Source organism: Limanda limanda, chromosome 21 (assembly GCF_963576545.1).
Source record: "Limanda limanda chromosome 21, fLimLim1.1, whole genome shotgun sequence".
NCBI classification, from domain to species: Eukaryota; Metazoa; Chordata; class Actinopteri; order Pleuronectiformes; family Pleuronectidae; genus Limanda; species Limanda limanda.
The window spans coordinates 4774715-4785126 of record NC_083656.1 but is presented as its reverse complement, the minus strand read 5'-3'; the positions used below and the strand labels follow the sequence as shown (position 1 = coordinate 4785126).

The window sequence follows — 10412 nt, the reverse complement described above, 5'->3', positions numbered from 1 at the left end:
AGCCAGAGTTACATAGGAGTTTGTGTACATATCAGTAATTAAAAGCTCTTTTCACGGATAAGGATGAACCTTAAAACTCGGTTACGTCAACTTGGCAGTTTATTCTTCACCGACATCACTGTTTTTAAAATGTATGTTGTGAATACATTACAGGTACTGCAGTCAAAATTAAGACAATCCTCTTTTGATGATCAGATAAAGAAATCAGAGCCTGTAAACTTAAATCATTTAACATTCAAACTCACCCACACCTCTAAATCACTCCAAAACCTTAAACATCAATCACGTCATTTCTTATTAAATGGGTGTTTTTAAGACGTGGTCTCATGTGTAGCCCACCAGACGGGGCATGCTGGGAAAACTTTTGCGCATGCTCATGCACTTCTCCTGGTCCAGGAAGAGCGAGTTGGCCTTGATGGACAGGTCATGCTCCAGGGTGACCTTGGTTTTGAGCAGCGTGTGCAGCGTGTTCTCCGCCTCCATCAGCCTCTCCCGGAGCTTGTGAATGGTGTCCTCGATCTCTCGCACCTCCCCCACCAGTCTGAACAGGGAAGGAAATGCAAGGAGACGCAGATCAGTCGGGATTTTCAGAAACGGAAGTGAGGGGAATACAAATTAAACAGGAAACTAGTCATTTGTTGGTTCTAGCTGTAATATTGACATAGTTGATACCATGTTGTAAAGAGAGATTGGTTAAATAGCTCATAATGTTTCTAACATGTATTGTGAGAGTTGCATCACTTGAGGTTTAACATCCAATTTAAAGTGAAATATACGAAATACACTGCATCAAATGGTGAAATTTAATTATTTAAACGTTGACAAGTTGCATAAGTTTTGGTTTTGTAGATACGATCCCTGGTGAAGTCCACATTGGTTGATAGAATAGTTAATTGCCTTGTTGCACTGTGTAATTCTTATAACTACCACCAGATGTTGCTGAAGTAAGACATTTCAAGATTCTATATAAAGTGGCTTTAATTGGAGTTATTTTAAATTCTGAGCATAATTAATTATCTATTCATTAGTGTAGAGTGTTTGATTTCTGACCAGATATTTAATTTCTCACCCTTGGCTAAAAGTTAGGCTATTCATGCTAGCTGGCTATCGATTGATTCTCTAGGAATACGCAAGTGTGATAAATATATTCATGACAGCCACAGTATAACTGCAGGGTTACCTATGGTGTGGGTTGTCCCTGCAGAGCTCGATGTTGGGCCTGCGGGTTCTCTCCTCCAGTCTCGTTTGAGCCACTTTCAGAGGACACTCCTTGTCTCTCAGAGCCTTTTTCAGAGACTCGATCAGCATCTCGGTCTGGAAGATCTCCTGCAGAGTCTGGATGAGGAGACGAGACGGAGGCAAAATGAAATGACAGGAGGACAATCAGTGTAGGAGCAGCTGAGCGTCTGGACTATGAAAACAGGAGGGCAACTGGTGAAGATGGTGGTGATTAGGGCAAAGGAAGAATTAAAGGGAAGAGGCAATGATGGTAAGAAGCTGCACAGCGACCTGCATTGTACGAGCCCATTTCATGTAATTCAATCCCGGCGAATCACTCCTCCTTACAACTGACAGTGACTGAGGCTTATTGAGGACGGGGTGCCTCATATCACAGCTGCAAAGTTTAAACCCATCGGACAGCTGATGGTTAAACCCCTGAGAATTAACCTGAGAACAATGTGATCCAGTGTAGAACTCTGCACAAACAGTGAAAGAGCCGTCTATTATCATTCCTCTCTTGAAAGTTTGACAGTAAACATGCATGTGTCCACCACATAAGATAAATATCCCCTACAGGCCATGAATCAGACAATGAATATTTATTGTATCTGATATTTTTAGCGATTTTAAAAGAGTCTAATTTACTACATCAAAACTTGAGTGCACCACCACCAGATCATTAGAAATCCTGATCTTAGTGCACAGACATAACCAGATTGTCTTCTGTGAACTGTGAGGGTGTAGAAAAGGTGATGACCTTTGCCAAGTGAGTCTGCAGGCTGTTCTTGGCGTCTGCCGTCTCTGAGATGCGGTTGGTGAAGGCCACGTTGACATTGCTGAACTGGTTCCACATTTCGTTGGACGTGGTGTTCAGCAGGATCTCTATCTCGTCCCTCAGCTTGTGGGAGGCGGCTCGCTCACTCTGGGAGAGCAGGATGTTGTCGTCGGAGAACTTGGACCACGAGTTTGGGAGAGAGAGTCTGAAACGAAAGACATGGTCGTTTATAGTCCATCTTCCCACTGACTTCAAATACATTGTAGTGTAAATGGTCCCTATCTGAGCAACATATCAAGATGCAACTTATCGCAGATTTTGTCCTGACATTTATGGTCACCTGAGGATGAATCCTAATGACTGGAAAAAGTCTTTAACTCCATCAGCAGATCAGGTTTCACACTTAGCCTTTTAAAAATATCTACTAAAAGGATTCTAATGGACTTGGGCTGTCCCTCCCACCAAGAGGTTCATATTTGGATTGTCATTAAGTAGCTGCACCAATTCATGAAGTCAAAACATCTTGATCGCCCCCTTGTGGCTTGCTGCAGTATATATCATAAAATGGACCAAAAATAAAAAGGATATCCCAAATTAATTATTTCTCAAAGATGAGTTCTGATAAGTTTGGGTTTTAATTCATTAGTTTAGTTATTTGACACTTCAGAAACTGTGTGAAATATGATGATTAGCTGCTGTGAACTGACTTGTGATTGGTTGAGCAGGTGTATCAGTGCACGCCTCCGAAATCACTACTTCACAGACTGCACAACATGGCTGAGATGTTTTGGCTTCAGTTCTGAACATGGAGGAAGTGGAGACAAGTCGTCCATCTTTATTTACAGTCTATATGCTACAGACTCTTAGCTTTAGCCTCTTAGCCTGGAGAGCAGTGTGTGGCAGCAGAGAAACCAAAATGACTTTCACAGATGTTCTAACTCATCCCAGCAGCCCAGTCCTGTATTTCAAGCTGGTTTATTTGATCACATAAAACTCTACTCACGAAGGGTCTAGTCTTTCAACCCCTCTGTAGTAGCCGATACCATCTGACGTGTTCCTCAGATGATGACACCGGTCGTCGATCCTCTGAGCCGACACCTTGTCGCTCATGTCTCGCTCCAGTTCGTGCTGCGCTGCTCTGTTTGACCTGAGAAAAAATAAATTTACATAAAAACACAAGTTTCGGAAAGAATCCTATGTGTAATATTTCATCATCTGATTTGAAGACTCACGCTAGCTGGGCGATGGCTCTGTCCAGGTGGCGCCTCATCCTTTCTTGACATGACTTGATGGCTTCCACTTCCTATTTGCGATGTAAATAAACAGAAATAGAAACGCCTTACTTCTTGTATCCAGCTGTACACACGACTCCACTCCCTCTGCTCCTTCAACGTTACCTTTATGAGGTCTTTCTCCACGTCGTCATGTACCAGATCGATGGACATCCGCTTCTCTCTGTGGTACAAACACTCTTGAGACACCTATTGACAAAGTGATTATGACTAAAAACACGTTGAGGTGGTTGTGTCACTCAATATGCGCCGTTCTCCTTCATTGTGACATTCAAAAAGCCGAGGAGGTAATTTGAGCAGAACGCTCTCCCACCCTTTGTGTAAAGTCGGCGTCCCTGCGTAGAGCAATACATCAGCGGCGTTCTCATGCTTCAGTTACCTGGAGACGTCTCCGGCCACATGATCTGAGCCGAGGAAGGTGCCTGTGTCACCAGATCTCGGGCCAGATTACTCACTCTGGGTGAAACAGATTACCAGAGGTCGATCTAATTAGGACACTGACCCCTCAAAGGTGTTGTGAGGGGCCGTCGGATCCCGTTGTCACAACCAAACTGGAAACCCTATCGTCCAAACTGCTTCACCACAGACACAGAGACTCACCCGGTGTTATGCATGATTGATAATGTGTGCGAGCGTGTTAAGACTACAATGCAAATGTGATTTTATGTAGATATTCCCTGCAAATCCTCAAAATTCAGACACACACACACACACACATACACTAAATTAGTGTGCATCCCTCCCAGCCTCACCTGAAGGGGCCCGGTGGTCTCGGCCAGGGCTCTCTCCAGCCTCCTCTTCACCTCATTGAGAGACGCTATCTCTGTCACCATGTTGTCGATCTCGTGGGTGAGCTCCGACCTCCAGAAGACGATATCGTTGAGTCTCTCGCCGATGTTCTTGCTGCTGGTCTCCTGGCTTCTCCTGGTCAGCTGCTCTTTGTCCTGCATCAGCCGGATGGTGTCTCTCCTCAGCCTCTCTGCGCTGTTCCGGGACGACTCGGACTCCCAGTAGTTGGTCTGGTTGGACTTGTGCCAGTCGTCCGGGGTGTAGCGGGTGCTCATCGCTGTCCGGTTGGACGGGTAGAACATGGTGTGGGCTCGGACCAGGTCCAGATTCTCTCTCTGCCTGGAGGCGGAGATCGGGGCCGCGCCGCTGCTCTTGTAGTAGCTGTTGGTTCTCCACAGGTTGGCCGACGGATTCACGGCAGGATGAGTGTTGCGGTAGCTGGACGCCATGGTGGAGATGGCCGGGAGGAAGTGGCTGGTTTTTGGCCGAGCATATGTGGCAGTGAGAGTTGATCCAATCAGCTCCATTTCTGAATCCTCAAGCAGTGCCACTGGGTTCAACACATAGAAAACAGTCTAATAATAATCATGTACAAGGTAAAAAACATTTAGTTATTTATCTATTAAAGCTCCATACGTAAAAATGAATCAAATATAATCAGAAAAACTAAATAAAGTGACTCATAAGGAATTGAAACAGAAGAAAATGGTCTTACCAAGATGATCAGAGCTTCTCCTGTTCCGCCGGCCGGCTCTCGGTTGTCTGTACCTGGAAATGAGCTCAAGAACGCACTAAAGGTAGACTGACATGCATAATAGATGGGCAAGTTTGCAAGTCATTCATTCAGCCGGCCAATGGCGATGCCCGGTCCTGGGCTGCAGGAGTCCGCCCGTCCAAGATTTCTGTTGACACAGAAGCAGTTGCCACAGGTTACTGCAACACTCGGCCTGGGATTTTCAAATTAATGGCGAGCAGGTGCTTTTATTTTGTTTCGAGTAGATACAGTGGGATTACAGAGGGACAGATGAGATGTTTTTCTGTTTGTAATTTTTTTTTTTTCCTATGTTCAAATATTCCCAAATATGCTTATTGGCTCTGCAACTCCAAATAGGCCAACTCTGATCTTTTTTCCTAAAATGGACAACAGAGAACAACGGAGAGAAATGCAGACAGCAAAAGGCAATGATCGGATTTCTGTGTTTCCATCCTCCCCCATAGATCCTTGGAGTTTTCAGTTCTGCACCGTGCTCCTGTCCTTCTATCTTTTCCTCTGAATAACCTTTACTCCTCGATTGAATCTCAAAGTGGGTTAAACAAACAAAGGTGAAACAAGGAAACACATTTTATTATGATATTATAATGAAAACATGTTGCGTAGTTCAGTTTTACAGTTTTAGCGCTCACCTACCTGCCGATGTCTTGTTAGAAGCAGAGCAATCTGAGCTTTGTCTTCGACCCGGCAGCATCAGATTGCTGTCATGCTGAGCACCACGCCGTCTGTATGGATTACAGTCGCCTGCTTAATGATTCATGCCACAGGAAGAGTCCACACAAACCCCTGTAGCACAGAATAATAATCTGTGTTGTGTTACCTACCATTGGAGCTGAGGATCGTTTACACTAATCTGTTCTGAAGGGCTGAGGCTGGACAGACGATAGCCTGGTTTCCACGACACAGACGAGCAGAGCTGTAGCCAGGAGTTACTCAGCTGCTCTATTCAATTCTCACCAGAACAAAATCTACATGTGTTATTGTTTATTTGGGTGTTGCTAACACAGGCTACTCATTATTTGACCTACGAGTTCATATTGGTTTGTGCATATATGTATTTAACAGTGTTATCACAATGTGTTTTGCACAACACTGAAATGTGAGATCAGCTCTAAGTGATACTTGTGACTCTGTTGAATGTTTTAGTTTAACTAGCATCATTAAAACCCTAAAATATGTGACCTTCCTACAGGTGCTACTAAGTATTCAGCTCGTTATCTTGTGCAATTTTTATCGAAGCCACATTTAAAGATTCCTCCACATTTCACATAAAAAGGTCCAGTTTGTTTTCTGGCCCAATACAATGGGAATCTGAGATGAGAATTGGAAAAAATATAAAGTAAAATTGCAAGGATAAAGCCGTAATTATAGGTGTAATTTTAGATGGGGGGTATTAAAATGAGGAATGCAGTGAAATGAAATACTTCATCTTTTGGCTCATCAGCGCAACATTATCATAAGTATCAGCACTTAATTGTTTCAGAGGAATGAACCACATGGACCACCTGCCTCTTCTGTTGTTTGCTGGTTATTTCTTGAATTTTCTTTTTCTTCTTCTTCTTCTCAAATTCTTCACCTTATATGATATTACTTTTCACAAAAACCTTGGTCTTTCAAATATGATTGTAAAGAGGATTCTGACCACTTGCCACAGCGTGCAGTGTAATTTCCAACTCTCTAATAACGGCTGTGGGATTGACCTGCAGGTTAGCGCTCGGCGGCGGCTTCAAAGCGGCTCCGTGCACTATTTAGCAGCTCGCGGCGATGCCACTATTGTCCTGAACGTGGAGGTTTAGATTTAGAATGGAATGAGATGCCGTTGCTCCACCCCTGCGGCCCTGGCATCACTTAACATGGCTAAGTTGAAAAAGACCCCCCCTCCCTACATGCCAGCCTGACCTCAGCCACTATAAATACGGCGGAAGAAGCATGAAAAGCCAACCCCTCGTATGAAGTTCCTCCCGTGCAGAGAGCTGCCAGTGTCCCCTGGAAAAGAGCTTCCTAAAGATGTTACAGGGGCCTATATGTGCTCCTGCCTTGTGGCCCATGAGAGCATGTTGTGAACTACTGCATTAGTGGAGAAGTCTGAGAGAGCACGGTGACATAGAAGTGAAGGGTGCAACGCTCAGAGGAATGAAAACAAAGAACTTTCTTATCGTTGGCCTTAAATGTACATTTTCTAAGGAACGGTGTTGCCGTGGTGATCTCTGACGGCCGCACAGGGACTCTCTGTTCTCCCCGAGACTTTGTGGGTTTTTCTCTGGGTACTCCTACTTCCTCTCGCGCCAGCCTGAGTTTTCGTAGTGGAGTTTGTCCCGCCTCCTGAAGTCTGATCCGGAAAATCTCCTGCTGCGATCTGTGAATCTTTCTCACCCAATTTTTTAAGACATTTTCCAGAGTTCATGTCTGAAAGCGCTCCATCCACCCCTGCACCATGGAGACCATATCTGTACAGCCGTTAGTTTGAGAGTGAAAAGTGAACCGAGCAGGAAAGGACACGTATCATTACTTCTAGACGTTTATGTCACATGATGTCTGGGACCTTTGATTTTTCTCTTTTTTGGCTCAGATGAGACAAAACAATGAATCTGCAGTTAGTGATTTCATGTGACCGCTCACAGAGGCTCGGTTTTTAAGGATTGTTCGATGAGTGAGGACTTGAGACGTCTCTCCGGCTCGGATACATGTTCACAAACTGTGTTTGACGTTGAAATATGTCATGTCCTCTTCAAATATGACAATAAGTACGTTCTTCAGCCTCCTTCCCTGACACTGAGTAACCCCTCAGTATTAGGACTGCCAAATATAAACATGAGAACTCTGCACTCGTAATGAAGCTGCCAGACGCCATCAAGCAGAGATTGATGCTTTGCAGCGTTCGCTCTCAACTCTTCTACTAAATTATGTTCAGAAATAAAAAACCTGCTTCCAAAACAAACACTTCCCTGCTGCTCTCGTTCAGCTGCAACACTCAGGGAACACGTAGCTGCCCAGGAATGACTCCACTTTCTCACTGATTAAAAAAGCAGAGAATCTCACGGCCTTAAAAAAAAAACACATCAACAGCTCTGTCATAACTTTCCATATGAGGACACACACACACACACACATAGACACACACACAGACACACACACAGACGTTCCCTAAGGCCTTGACACATCCCTCACTTTTCACCAATGACCTTCAGCTTATCAGGTAAGAACAGACAAGTGTAGAGGGGTCACACGTGTTTTCTCAACATTCCCAACCAATGGGAGTCCTTGTCTATCCCCCCCCCTTTTCACTTGGACCTGACTCACTTCCTGCCACTCTGGTCACCATGCCACAGTTTCCTCGCCACGCTCGCTCGCTCCTCTGACTCTGAAGGTTTAAACGTTGTTGAACGGACCTGCAGCATTCTCCTGTGCTCCTGTCCAATTACACAGGGCATCGGTTTCCCTTCATGAATTCTGGATGGGCCCATTGCCGAGGAGGGCGGCCACACCTGGAGAGGAAGTGACCCATCAAATCTGATGACAGCATTAGAGATCTCCCACCGAGATAATGGGGGCGTCCAGATGGGTGAATCCCAGGAGCCTCCTCTCATCTCAGGGTCATTTGAGATGGGCGGCTGCGTTGTGTGACTGGTTCACTGTTGTCGCCATGATACATTGTGCGTCTGTCCTTTGCCCATTGTGACACAGAGGCCTTCTTTTCTCCGAGTCCTGAATCAACTTGACCATGGGAGCCAATAAAAAATGTTCTGAGCAATTCCCTCACAGAGGTGGAGCAGAAACGCAGCAGAAACCGTGGAGACAAACGAACCTCTTTGTTATTGATGCTGCAATTTAATCATTTTCTTATCTAATTCAATTTGATCTCAGAAAAAACAAATGAAGATTGTGTTCTCACATTAATTTCGGGCGGATGTTAATGGAATAATCAGAGCTGCTCAGATTTAAAAAGGCTTCAAGTGGTTTTCTAGGAGACGTAATGATTCCTGGAGTGTTTTGTTTTTGAGGTTGTTGTTTCTTTTCATTCGGAGCTCACATCTTACATTTCGTGGTAAAACCATAAGTGTGTTTTGTCTATTTTGTTCATCGGCAAAGGAGGTGATACATTTTCTTTGTTTTTTGTTTTTTAGTTGAGCAGAATTACGCATAAACCACTCCACCAAATTCGGTGGAGGGGCGGGGCATGTCCCACGGAATATTCCATTTATATTTAGAGTGAATACAGATAAAGAAGCAGATGCAGAGTTTTTATCTCTTTGAAATGGATCATAAATAAAAATAAAGATGTTTTCTTTAAACAATTAGGCACTGTGGTTAATACCTTTGCTGTGACAGTGAGTATTTATCAAACACGTGTAAGTTGGTCTTTGTCGTTAGAGTAGTACACAATAAGAAGAATACACACTATCCTCAGGTGTATCCTTTCAGAGGATCCGGATTCATATACACACAGAAGTTGCGTAGCAATAAGAAGCCAACAGTGTGCGTGTTTGTGTGAGGTTGCATGGTAACTCTACTGTGTCTGTAGCCTCTGAGCCAGCAGCTACTCTCTGAGCTTTATTATATTACCTACACAAAGGAGGCAAATGGATTGTGTATCGGATACTCAGACGGAGGAAGCAGCCTCCAGACAGACAGTGAGGCAGCAGAGGATGAATGTGCCTGTGAACCGTCGCTGAGGACAACATCACTGCTCCTTCACACACAGGAGAGAGATGACTCAGCCGTTCTACATTTTAAATTCCACGTCATTAGCATTCGACCCTCAGTGCCTGTGGGATGGGGGTTAAGAAATGTCGCCATTCTACCTCAGTATTTGTATGGACTGTATATGAAGATGGAAGAAGCATCATCCATAAAATGATGCCAAAATTGACGTCATTTGAAGCCAGGGGAGCTGCGGTATCGCCAATGCACGCACTTGACAAATTGTGAGTCAGTCAATCATGATGTTTCACACTGTTTTTATAGCATCAAATATCTAATTAAAACCAAACTTATCGGAAATCCTCATTTGACGTGTAGCTTGACCCTTTAGATTGGTCCATGTCCCATCTGTGGACACGGAGGAGTTGATCTCAGCCACCAGGAAGTGATTGAGAATCTTTGGCTTCACTTTCAGGAAGCTGCCATGTCGTTTCATCTTTGTGTTTTTTAACTGCAGCATAAACTGAACTGCAGCAGACGGAGGTGCGTGGCTCTTGTGGCGGCCTGGCTGTCATGTGATGGTGCCCCGGTGGGTGGTGCTGGGATGGACTCTGGCCACCCCGCCCCCACCCCCCAAATCTGTGATCAAGGCTCCCAGTCCCAAACTTCCAGAGTGGGACGAGCGGGCCATGAATGCGCGGCTTTGTCCGGTCCGTGGTCATCACATTCCACTGGAGCCACTGTGTGGCGTGCAGCAGAGCGTAGGAGAGGGCAGGACAGGGCAGGAGGACAGGGCAGGAGACAAGAGGACAGGGCAGGAGAGAGGACAGGGCAGGAGAGAGGACAGGGCAGGAGACAGGAGGACAGGGCAGGAGAGAGGAGGACAGGACAGGAGAGAGGAGGACAGGGCAGGAGAGAGGAG

General features: G+C 45.1%; 1 protein-coding gene across 1 annotated transcript; it reads right to left on the bottom strand.

Moving 5' to 3' along the window:
- Positions 1 to 324: 324 nt before the first annotated feature.
- tekt3 (tektin 3) lies at positions 325 to 4604 on the bottom strand. Its single transcript, XM_061095571.1, has 7 exons — positions 4041 to 4604; positions 3394 to 3477; positions 3229 to 3299; positions 3000 to 3143; positions 1979 to 2201; positions 1181 to 1335; positions 325 to 541 (listed from the first exon to the last, which is right to left on the bottom strand). Exons 1-7 carry the CDS (start codon positions 4602 to 4604, stop codon positions 325 to 327), a joined length of 1458 nt encoding a protein of 485 aa, XP_060951554.1.
- Positions 4605 to 10412: the final 5808 nt, after the last annotated feature.